The 10,297-nt window shown below is 42.8% G+C and overlaps 4 protein-coding genes across 4 annotated transcripts; 2 read left to right on the top strand and 2 right to left on the bottom strand.

The window, feature by feature from the left end:
- The first annotated feature begins 434 nt into the window (after nucleotides 1-434).
- On the top strand, nucleotides 435-1,842 carry LOC6611497 (myosin-10). Its single transcript, XM_002036002.2, has 3 exons — nucleotides 435-804; nucleotides 868-1,240; nucleotides 1,298-1,842. Exons 1-3 carry the CDS (start codon nucleotides 504-506, stop codon nucleotides 1,794-1,796), a joined length of 1,173 nt encoding a protein of 390 aa, XP_002036038.2. The 5' UTR covers nucleotides 435-503; the 3' UTR covers nucleotides 1,797-1,842.
- Nucleotides 1,800-2,285, bottom strand: LOC6611496 (probable 26S proteasome complex subunit sem1). Its single transcript, XM_002036001.2, has 2 exons — nucleotides 2,075-2,285; nucleotides 1,800-2,019 (listed from the first exon to the last, which is right to left on the bottom strand). The coding sequence occupies exons 1-2, from the start codon at nucleotides 2,184-2,186 to the stop codon at nucleotides 1,892-1,894; spliced, it is 240 nt and encodes a 79-aa protein (XP_002036037.1). The 5' UTR covers nucleotides 2,187-2,285; the 3' UTR covers nucleotides 1,800-1,891.
- A 325-nt stretch (nucleotides 2,286-2,610) lies between these two features.
- On the bottom strand, nucleotides 2,611-10,114 carry LOC6611494 (menin). Its single transcript, XM_002035999.2, has 7 exons — nucleotides 9,290-10,114; nucleotides 9,116-9,221; nucleotides 8,976-9,050; nucleotides 8,553-8,879; nucleotides 7,902-8,363; nucleotides 7,029-7,834; nucleotides 2,611-5,270 (listed from the first exon to the last, which is right to left on the bottom strand). The coding sequence occupies exons 4-7, from the start codon at nucleotides 8,818-8,820 to the stop codon at nucleotides 4,515-4,517; spliced, it is 2,292 nt and encodes a 763-aa protein (XP_002036035.1). The 5' UTR covers nucleotides 8,821-8,879; nucleotides 8,976-9,050; nucleotides 9,116-9,221; nucleotides 9,290-10,114; the 3' UTR covers nucleotides 2,611-4,514.
- LOC6611495 lies at nucleotides 5,304-7,018 on the top strand. Its single transcript, XM_002036000.2, has 2 exons — nucleotides 5,304-5,387; nucleotides 5,466-7,018. Exon 2 carries the CDS (start codon nucleotides 5,513-5,515, stop codon nucleotides 6,767-6,769), a length of 1,257 nt encoding a protein of 418 aa, XP_002036036.1. The 5' UTR covers nucleotides 5,304-5,387; nucleotides 5,466-5,512; the 3' UTR covers nucleotides 6,770-7,018.
- Nucleotides 10,115-10,297: the final 183 nt, after the last annotated feature.

The following is a 10,297-nucleotide window of genomic DNA, read 5'->3' as shown; positions in this document are numbered from 1 at the left end:
ATAAAGCAGTCTTTATTTTAGCTATGACACCTTTTTTTGCCAAGTTATGGAGAAAGCCCCGTACGGGCTTATCAGATTTTCAACAACATCATATTTTACATCGTTGGAGGAAGCCAGAGTTTTCACACAATAAAAAAGGTAACTTAATTAAAATCCACCGAAAGGAGAATTTTCCGTTACTTTTTCAATTTGCGCTGAACAAGTGCAGTATTTTCTAGCTGCATTTCCGGAGGGCTTTTCAAAAAAAAACCAGATTAATGTAGTTTTAAGAAATGATTACTTTTATGTCTTTAAATATATTTATTTCAAAAAGCTTTAAATATATTAAAATTTCTTTATATAACATTAGTATCTGCTGTAAAACTATAAGTGTGAAAACCGCATAATTTCTGAGTTTGTATTTTATTGGTTTTTTGGGGCTAGAGAACTTTGGTCACATCAATCTGATCCCTCAGCGGCGTTTCATTCAAAAACTTCCATTAAAACGTAAAACTCTCGATTAAATGGCGTTATCAGTCGAAATTGAGAGGGTAATGGACCAGGGCAACTGCCTAATGCCCGACATCAATATCTGCCAAAGCGACTTGGCCAATCCCACGGAGCCCATTGTCACCAAGATCATGGTGCACTATCTGCGGAGTTTCGGTTTTCGCTTGGAGCCGCCCTATAAGATTGGTACCGAACTCGGTCACTCGTCGCGGGAGGCGCGCGTCTTTCTCATCCGAGTGTGCCGCCAAGTGGAGCGCATCGTCCAGATCAGCTTTCCCAACAAGACCTACACCTATATGGACATAATTAAACCAGGTGAGCGGTAGCCTGTCTTAAGGACATAAATGTATTATTATTAAACAATTCTTTGCCTATCAGCTGTTAAAAAAACGCTCGCCACTCTGAGCTACCTTTTCAACCACCTGGCCTACTACAAGGTGTTCAAAAAGAAGGTGCTGGGACCTGTAGAGGAGGCCATTAAGCTAAAGGATTCGCTGACAGCCGAGGTAAAGGCCAAGAGTCAACAGCTGGAGCAATGCAGTCAGAAGACGAAGGATTGCGAAGTGGCCATCAACAAACTCAAGAAAGATTTGCAGGATACTCAAGCAAAGCTTCTACCTTTGAAGAAGTCCTGTAGCGAGCATGAAAACACTATGGAACTCATCGAGCAGCAGCAGAGTGAGCTGGACAAACGCATCGGGCACTGGGAGCAGCTAGTGGTGGAGGACAGTCAAGTGACTGAACTGCGAGAGTAAGTGCTGTCGGGCAAGCCTAGTTTCCGCGCTTATTTTATTGTTAAACATTGTAGGAAGACTAAGAGCGCATCGTCGCATGTTGAGATCTGCAAGGCGGAACTGGCCAGTAAAAAACAGGTGACGAATGAACATCGCCGGATGATCGAAAACAGTCAACATATAGCCACCGCTTTGGATAAGGCCACGGCTGTGCTTTCGCAGTGCAAAGTGGATGATTACAAAGAGAGCTTGAAGCAGCTGGAGGCAGTGGAGAAGCAGTTGCCCACCTGGAAGGTTAATTATCAGAAGCTCCTTCAGGATGCAGAGGCTAAGAAGCAGGAACTCGCTCTTTGTGAACAGCGGTACGAAGAAAGAAACCAGGAAAACGATGCCGAGAATCACAAGCTGCAAAACGAACTCAAACAGCTGCAGGTCGATGTGGAGGACCGCAAGAAACGTCTGGAGGATCTGAATAATCACTTGATCGAGCTAGACCAGCGAAATTTGGAGCAAGATCAGTTATATGCCATATTAAGTGAGCAAATCCATGAGGCTCTCGGCCAAAACTGGTAGATGAATTCCACTTAATATACTGATTTTATTCTATTAATGCAAAACAGCTCAGCTCGTTTTTATGGTTAGGACTGAACAAAGGGGTCGGTGCCGGTTTACGTCTCCATTTTTTTGCTCTCCAGATGGGCCTTCAACTGCTGGCTGAAGTCGTCCTCCACGTTGTCGTCGTCCCAGTTGTCCTCCCACACATTCAGCTCTTCCTCATCGTCGCCAACGCGGAAATCTACAATGATAGTCATTAGAAAATGCCGATGTACCACCACATTATAGTGACCAACCTTCGGCGGGAAACTCTTCGAACTCGTCGTCCTCCTCCAGGAGGCCCAAGTCTTCGCTCTTGTTGTTGGTCTCCTCCTTCTCTTTCTCCTTTTCCTTATCTGGTGCAGACATTTTGTGTGCTTTTATTAATTCCAACGGCGATTAAACAATGTTTTTGACGCTATTCTAGTTTTTTGTTGCTAAATGATGCCAGTCACTTTTAATTGTGTGACCGCAGCTGTACCATCAAATAATACCACAGTGAACTGGAAAAAATACTTTGAAAAATACCGTTGGCACCCGACAGTGTCTTTATAGCTAGAAAAAGTCATTATTAGTCATCATTAAGAAAATTAGACAAAAATGTTAGCAGATTTCTGACATATTTCTCATTTTCCAGTAAACGAATTAGGTAATTTTCGTTCAAGCTTTTCATCCGAATTAATTGCGAGTTAAATTTAAAGGCAAGCTATTACAAACCGGATAAAGTTGAAGTATATTTAAAATGTAATTCATTTAAAGTCTTAACTTTCTCGGTTTGTTGTAGACTTTAAAATTGGCTTTATATGCATTTAATGATTTGTATAACATTTTTACGGCTGGCTATTTAGTTTTTAAGCTAAAGGGATTATTGAGCATTTGGGTTTTAAACTACATTTAATTTAACTGTTGCTGCTGGTTGGCTATTTTAAACAATTAGATCAAAAATGTACCATATGTTAACATTAATAAATATATATGTTATATGCGTATAGGTTTTCATATTGTTTTCTTTCTTGAATTGCTGCCTTTTGATTTATTGCATAGCGAACTTTAAGTTTTGTCTATTTTTGGGCTGGTTTTCGTGCTGTCCGAGATGTAGTAAAAATAAAACATATTTCACAATTTGTATTCATCCGTTTAGTTGACTTAATGGTAAAAATTTTGTATGCCAAAATATATACTCCTTTGTTGCTTCGTTAGTTTCGGTTTCTAGAGTTCACAATTGTAACTCTAGTTCAACATTTAACATTTAGTTGTTGCGGTCTGCAAATCTACACAATTAAATAGTTTGTCTGATTTCGTTTGTGTTTACATTTAGTCAGCTAATGTTATATACGAGGAATAAAACACCTTATATTTGATTAGTAATATTGTTGATCAGTATTGTGTGTGGTTTTGGGCTCTCCACTTCGCTCCTTCTCCATCCATTTTTAAACATTATTATTCATCACAGATGCTCTACGCACAAATCAAATTAAATTCAATGCAATTATTATCATCGTTCAACAATTTGTTACAAGCTCCGATTTTTCCGTAATTGCTGTAGCTGTAAAGGGGGCGACAAGTTGGATGGGACACATATCCGTGGGATCGGGACATACATTCATTCATCTGGATTAGCCCTGAACAAGAGCCTGTCCTGCTGCTGCCAGCCCACTTAAGTGGTGATCGTTTACAGTGTGTGGAGAGTGGTTAATTCTATTTAGTTTATAAGATAATATGAAAGCTTTTCTAGAAAAAGTGTTGTATCACATATAGAGGAAGTGTTAAATATGTATTCTTTTGTTTAGCATTCGGTTTTGCCAACTGTTTTGTTGCTTCAAGTCAACAGTTCGTAACAAGGATTTGCGTTCTTAAATATTACAGGATATATATGTAAATAGAGTTAAATTAATCAGCTTAGCCTCAATAAAATGCTTTAAAGTAAATACATAAATACGAGCAGTCCGTCTATCCATTTGGACTTCAATTCGGTTATCGTTCAAAAAACATTTTTCAAGATTTTTGCCTTAAAGTGTGATCAAATCAAACACAGAACCTATATTTCGCTTTCGTTTTCGAAGAAGAGCACCAATTAAGTTACGCTTAAACACAATAAAAAAATAGATTTTAAGCTTGCTTGAGGGGAAAACAAAGAGTTGTAGCAATAAATACATAAGGGATAAAGTATAACAGCTAAAAATACATCATAAATACTTAGCATAGCTTAGCGTTTCGTGTGCTTGTTGTTTGTTTGCTGGGACATGTCTGTGTGTTATGTGTTTCACATTTTAAATTTCTTTTTAAAACGCTAGGCGTTCTATAACGGCTTAATTTCTGTTTCATCTCGCGCTTACGAACTACATAAATACACATCGAACATCAAAAATATGATAGCTTATATAATATATGCATGGTTACTTAGGTGGTTCGAATTTTCTGCCGATAAAAAAGTTATAAGATGTAATTTTCAATTTCGAGACAATTTAAATTTGTAAAAGTAGTAGTATATTTAAAAATATAAGTTATTGAAGTGTATTTTGACTTAATTGTGCTCAATGGACAGATTCCCAGCTTGGCTCTAGTGTTTTCAACGAAATTTGCTGAAAAACTAAACAGTTTACTCTGCTTTATATTAGAACAACAAAAATCGAACCACCTTAGCTTGCACATACGATTAATAAGAGTTTTCCAATACGTAATATACAACAATGAGAATTACTCGCGACGCGTTCTTTTTGGGCGTGATGCGGCTATTGAATCTCCTCCTAGAGACGATGATGCCAAGAACGCTCCACCGGTGACTGCTGAGCCACTGCCACCTCCGCCACCGACTCCGCTCAGGACACTGTCGCCGGAACTGGAAGAGATTGCAGTGATGGTGGCTGAAATGGTGGCCGACTGTTTCTCCACTCCGCGAACCTTTCGGGAGGCCACCGACTGGGCGGTGACTTGGAGGGAAATAGCGTGGGTGTTCAGCTTCTCGGCCAGCAGCAGATCCTTCAGGCCCTTCATCTTTTGGCTGTACAAGGTGATGACTGGCCGTTTGAGCATTATCTCGAAGGGATCGTAGTCGTCGCTTGTCTCCTCTTTTTTAGCTTCTTTGTGCTGTGGTTTTCCCAGTTGGTCATTTATTTGAACTTGGGATTGTGCTTGGCCAGCGTTGCTGGCCTCACTAGACGCGGGCAACTGGACAGAGGTGCCGGTGCCATTGCTTGTGGTTGTTCGGTTAGTTGTGGTCGCTGCGGCCTCCTTTTTTTCCACATTGTGGTTGTTGTTGTTGTTATTGCTGTTGCTGTTATTGTTGTTATTGTGGAGTTCTGCATTATCAGATTCGCCGCCAGAAGGCTGTTGCTTCTGATCGGCGAACGGGTGTCCTCCGCCCTGGAGCAAGAAATCCGGATTGAGAATCTTCTCGCCACAGGCAGCAGTTAAATCGGCCAAGGTAGTCGGCAGCTCCGAGTTCTTGGATTTCTGGCAAATAGAATAATAATAATAATACGAATAACTTTTAACAATCGTGGTAGGCTGTGCCCTGTTTTCTTTCATCTGGGAATCCTTTCAGAATATACCTCAGTCAACACAGAATCGGTAAGAATAGCTGAACTTAAAAACAACTTAGCCATAAATAAACATTATTGTTTCCTTACCCTTCCTTCCTTACCCAAGTTAATACAACTGGAGTCCGCTTTGTCAACAGACTTACATTAAAAACTATGGAACTTTCGTTCCCAAAGACCACTAATCCGTGTACCAAAATAGCGAAAAGGGTAACAGCGAGCAAATACGATGTAGTCTCCGTGAAGACCCTGCTGATGTTTATAAACACCAAACTGGATTGCCAATTGCGGGGCATTGGGGATCTTAAAACAGGAGCTGTATACTGCCAACTGATGCACAGACTCTTCCCCGAGTCGATACAAATTCAAAAGGTCAAGTTTTATACGAACGCCATCGTCGACTTCCAGTTAAATTACCGGTTACTGAACAATTGCTTTGAAAAACTAAGTGTTACGGTTTATATGCCGGTGCATGAGTTAACTTTGGGACAAAATCAAGTGGTCTTCTGCAATTGGATGTACAAGTTCTATGAAGCGAACGACAACGGGAACGAATACGATGCCAAAAAGGTGAGAAAAGGATCACCAATCGGTTTTGACAACAGTCATATGGTAGCCTGTTTCTCCAATCGAAGCAGCACCTATTCTATTCACAAATGTCAGTCGTTGGTCTTTAATTATGGCAGAAAACACGCCAGATTCGAGAGGCAAAACAGCCTTGATGCTCTATCATCTAGACCGGGCATCTTTAAGAGTATTCGGCGGGAGAATCCAGAGCCACAGCAGAGAAAGAATATCGAAGAGCCCTCGCAATTCCTTGCCGAGAGCAAGCACGTTTCTCTGCCTTCGGATAGCGAAGATGAGTTGGAAGAACTAAAAGCCCGAAGACGATATTTGCTAGATCGGTTTTTGAAAATGCTCACTAAGAGTAAGAATGATGAGATGACTGACACAGTCGCACCGTCAAAAACCTCGGAAATTCCAATACCAAATCCAGAAAACAGGCAATTAAAGCGTAAATACGCTCTATGCGACAATTATGAGCAGGACACAAAGGATCGGCGATCCAATCTTGGTTCCATCGAAAAACTACAATTACAGTTACAAAACTTACAGATTGATAAGGAAAGGCTGGGCAACAAGTTGTCACGTGTGGAGTCAATATTAAAGAAATGCGCTTTTAATCCAGCAAAAGCTGTTCTGAACTTAAACAAATTGATATTGAACAACCATCCTCAAACGGCAAGAGTGCATCCTCGTAAAGCGAATACAGTTAATGATGAAGGATTAACCACGAAAGAATTCAAGTCTTGCACGGAATTTTCTCGTCAGGAGTTAAAATACTGCAATACGACGAGCCTAAGTTCGGAAGACGATGAGCACATACGAAGTTGCAAACTAAGATTAGGATAAGCCTAAAGGTTCGATGCAAATGTTGCGGTGGAGCGTCCAATTTAGAAACCTCGAAAGTACGTATCTAAACTTTAAATGGCAGTGGAAGAATTACCCCATCGGATACTATTTTGATTTTCATACTTAACCTTATGAAAAAAAAATATTGAAAAAAGTGGCTGCAAAATTTCGTTCCAAATGAATTTCAAGAATTATGTATTTTCTATTTTCAACTGGACTAAATTGTTAAATAAAATTTATAACCCATGAGTATGCTTACCTCTTCCTTTGTGACCGGCCTGTTGTTATTGCCTTCCAAAGCCTCTGATCCTGCAGCTTCCTTCGACTGCTTAGCCTCCTTGGCTTCCTGTTCCGCCCTCGCCAGCTCCGCCTTCGCCTGCTCCGCCTCCAGATCCTCGGGCAACTTGATGACCACCTGTGACCTAATGTCGTAATCAAACTTGGTGATATTATTCACCAGTGGTTTGGCCCAACCAATGTGCAGAATGGGAGTCAAGCTATCCTCCTCCCACTGGCATATGCCGTCGTAGAATCGCAGTAAATTGGCGAAAACCTCAGAATCTCGTAGAATACTTCTCGCCGAATGACCTGAGCTCTCGGTTTTCATCACGTACGGTATGAGCTCGTTGGCAATGTCCAACAGCTCCTTGTAGATCTCCTCGTCATCACGACACTGATACGTATACAAGCGAATAACGTCCGCCGCATTTGCCCATGCTGCAAAGGCGTCGCGGTATTTGAGCAATCGATTGTAGTAGTTCCCTTGGTAGGTATACGGATACACGTGATGGTTCCGGTAGTGGGTCCTCGCCGACTCTATAGCCTCGCGATATAACTGCTCGCAACTGATGCTGGGATGCGTGCGATGAATCTCCTCCAGCTCACCGAGAGTGCCCAGGGCCATGGGATAGCGTTTGAGGTGGCCCAAATCGTAGAGTAGCCACAGCAGCTGCTGTTGGAGCTCTGCCACCTCCACGCAGTCACTGTTCGAGGTCAATGAAATATTCAGAGCGGCACAGATGGCCGCCACTTCCATGCCACGCTCGCAAACCACAGCCAGGCCACCTTAATGTAAGGAAAAGGTATGTTAGACAACGCAACCGGTGGCACGCCCACAGAGATTCAAGCTTACCCAAGTAGAGCCAGGATCCGGATTCGATACCGGGACGAATATCCTGCCCCCGCTTATCCTCGCTTCCTTTGCCATGCCATGTCACTTCGATTGTCTCCACGCGCTTTTGCCCGAATACCACCCATGCATGATCCTCGGAGATGGCCAGTCGCACGTCCTTGTAGCCGAGCAACTGGCAACCCGCTACCACAGCCAGCGCGACTCCGAAGCAGTCCAACTTGTTGCCGGACAGATAGCTGTAGAGGTTTTGCAGGTGAGCCCGATCCTTGTAGCTGCTGCGGATCAGCGAGTTCCAGATCACATCCGATACCTTCTTGATCACCTCGCGTGTGGCCTGGCGGTGGGGCTTGGGCTTCTCGACCACCGACAGGATCGTCTGGAACTTCTTATACAGGCCGGCGATTAGTTCGTGGGTAACAACTGGAAACGGGACGCTGTTGCCCATGATGATGTCATTTCCACCTGCAATTATAAGTGAACCAGTTGTTAATAGTTTTAAATGCTGAAGTAAACCAGCAAAAAGGAGGCAGAAACTTTTCCAATTTGTCTGCAATCGCTTCCGTTTTAACTGGTCATCCTTTGCTAATTGGTTAACGGTGAACGCGAGCGGTAAAAGGTAAAATGGAGTGATAAACGGGGTGCAGTACACACCTGTCGTCGCCTGACTAATGTCACCTGCTGCGACTGCGGCCGCGGCGGCTTGAGCGGCCTGCGCAGCAGCCTCTCCCGTCGTCAAAGACAACTCGATGTAGCCAACGACGATGGAGAGCAGGGTGAGATCAGGCTCGATTCCAGAGGTTAGAGCGCGACGGAACAGATTGATAACATCGGCCGTAGACTTCAACGGGAACAGGCTGGCATCGATGACGCCGTTCAGCGCCATGGGACTCGCACTAGCGCTTCTGGTAATCGTGGACATGGTTGCAGGCAGGAGTTCTTCTGATTGCCAAATGATTTAATGGAATAAATGCCCCTTCACTGCATTTATGAAAGTAAACTTGATTAAACTTTAGTTCATATATTGATATGTTAAAAGTGTAGTTGTAGTTTTTATTTGAAGTATTAGTTTCTTACCAAAAGCTGATTTCGTTCAAGTTTGCTTTGGGACGGGTTGCGGATTGTTTGGGCAAGTTATCCAAATTTATAGGCCTGTTTTAGATTAATTTGAAATGAAGAATTAAGTAAAATCTAGACCAAGAATTCTGCTAACTTACCCAAATAGAATAGCAAATTCGTGTATAATCCTTTGTATACTTTAAATCTTTTCTAATCACCCAAAGGAGAAATCATCAAGCTTCAATGATGTTTCCCGATTTGGAGCTGCGGGGTAAAAATAAGGTAATGTGTTCCAAAAAAACTGAAGAAACCGTTGGAGTGGACAAACTCACCCGAGTGACAGGATATCCTGGCCTTTTCCACCTGTTCGTGCTTCGCTTTTGTGAGCTCCTTATTATCCTGCCGTGGGCCTGGGACTTTCGCCTGGACTCGCCCGATGCCAAATGCTGCGTTTTTGTTGCTGCTGTTTGTACAGCCAGCCACTTTGTGGCTGCAACATTGGCAACAAGTTGACAAACAACTTTTTGTCGTTGTCGCACCTTCTTCTCGGCCCTTTTCCGCTTATTTATTTTCTCCTTTTCTTCGCTTTGTACTTCAAGAGCAGGATTTTTGTTGCTGCTTCACTTGCACTTCTCATTTGCAGCAGCAGCAGTGACAGCAACAACAGCAACGGCCAAACAACTGGTTTTCTGCATGGGCGCTACTGTGTGTTTGCATGTGTGTGTGCGTGTGCAGCATGCATGTGCATGTGCACTGGAAAATATGTATATGTCCTGTGGCCCTGCGTCCTTCGTCCGATTCCACGTCATCAATAAATCGGCCAGCGGGGACAGGTGAATTTCTCGCACCTTTCTCACACTCGCTTTTGTTGTTGCCGATTTTCGGCAACGCGTTTTGTTTTTGTTTTCTTATTTTTTTCTCGTCAACCCTCCACCCACCGTTCACTGATTTTCCACTTGACACGCAGTTGCCTTTTGCCGCCCGAATCGACCGATTATCTCATCGCGCCGTATGCCAATTAATTCGCACATTATCTGTGCCGTAATTTCGGCAGCAATTGGGCGGTTTTATTGCGCGGCAGACCAGGTGAAAACCAGGTGAAATTCCGACGAAATATTGCGTTGTGTTTACTTCGCTGCGTGCCAGTGTGTCCACACCCAGCACGTGCCGAAATGGCTGGCAGTGTTGCAAAGTATCGCTTTTGGCTGCAAGCAGCTTGGTTTGGTATTTTCAAAAGGTTAAATCTAGTTAGGCGGGTTTTTTGAATTGTTTGAAAAAAATTAATTGTTAGGTGAGATAAGCCGCATGAATATTTATGCAACACATGGTGTAAATCTATT

The sequence above is a fragment of the Drosophila sechellia genome, chromosome 2L (genome assembly GCF_004382195.2).
Source record: "Drosophila sechellia strain sech25 chromosome 2L, ASM438219v1, whole genome shotgun sequence".
In the NCBI taxonomy this organism is placed as follows: domain Eukaryota; kingdom Metazoa; phylum Arthropoda; class Insecta; order Diptera; family Drosophilidae; genus Drosophila; species Drosophila sechellia.
The sequence above is the reverse complement of the archived record's forward strand: the minus strand, read 5'-3'. Positions and strand labels throughout refer to the sequence as shown.

Coding starts and splice junctions, on each gene's coding strand:
- LOC6611496 (XM_002036001.2), bottom strand. CDS start 2,186: ATGTCTGCACCAGATAAGGAAAAGGAGAAAGAGAAGGAGGAGACCAAC. Junction 2,020..2,074: donor CGAAGAGTTTCCCGCCGAAG/GTTGGTCACTAT, acceptor CTATCATTGTAG/ATTTCCGCGTTGGCGACGAT.
- LOC6611495 (XM_002036000.2), top strand. CDS start 5,513: ATGGAACTTTCGTTCCCAAAGACCACTAATCCGTGTACCAAAATAGCG.
- LOC6611494 (XM_002035999.2), bottom strand. CDS start 8,820: ATGTCCACGATTACCAGAAGCGCTAGTGCGAGTCCCATGGCGCTGAAC. Junction 8,364..8,552: donor CATTAGTCAGGCGACGACAG/GTGTGTACTGCA, acceptor TTATAATTGCAG/GTGGAAATGACATCATCATG. Junction 5,271..7,028: donor GGCCGGTCACAAAGGAAGAG/GTAAGCATACTC, acceptor TCTATTTGCCAG/AAATCCAAGAACTCGGAGCT.
- LOC6611497 (XM_002036002.2), top strand. CDS start 504: ATGGCGTTATCAGTCGAAATTGAGAGGGTAATGGACCAGGGCAACTGC. Junction 805..867: donor TATGGACATAATTAAACCAG/GTGAGCGGTAGC, acceptor TTTGCCTATCAG/CTGTTAAAAAAACGCTCGCC. Junction 1,241..1,297: donor CAAGTGACTGAACTGCGAGA/GTAAGTGCTGTC, acceptor TAAACATTGTAG/GAAGACTAAGAGCGCATCGT.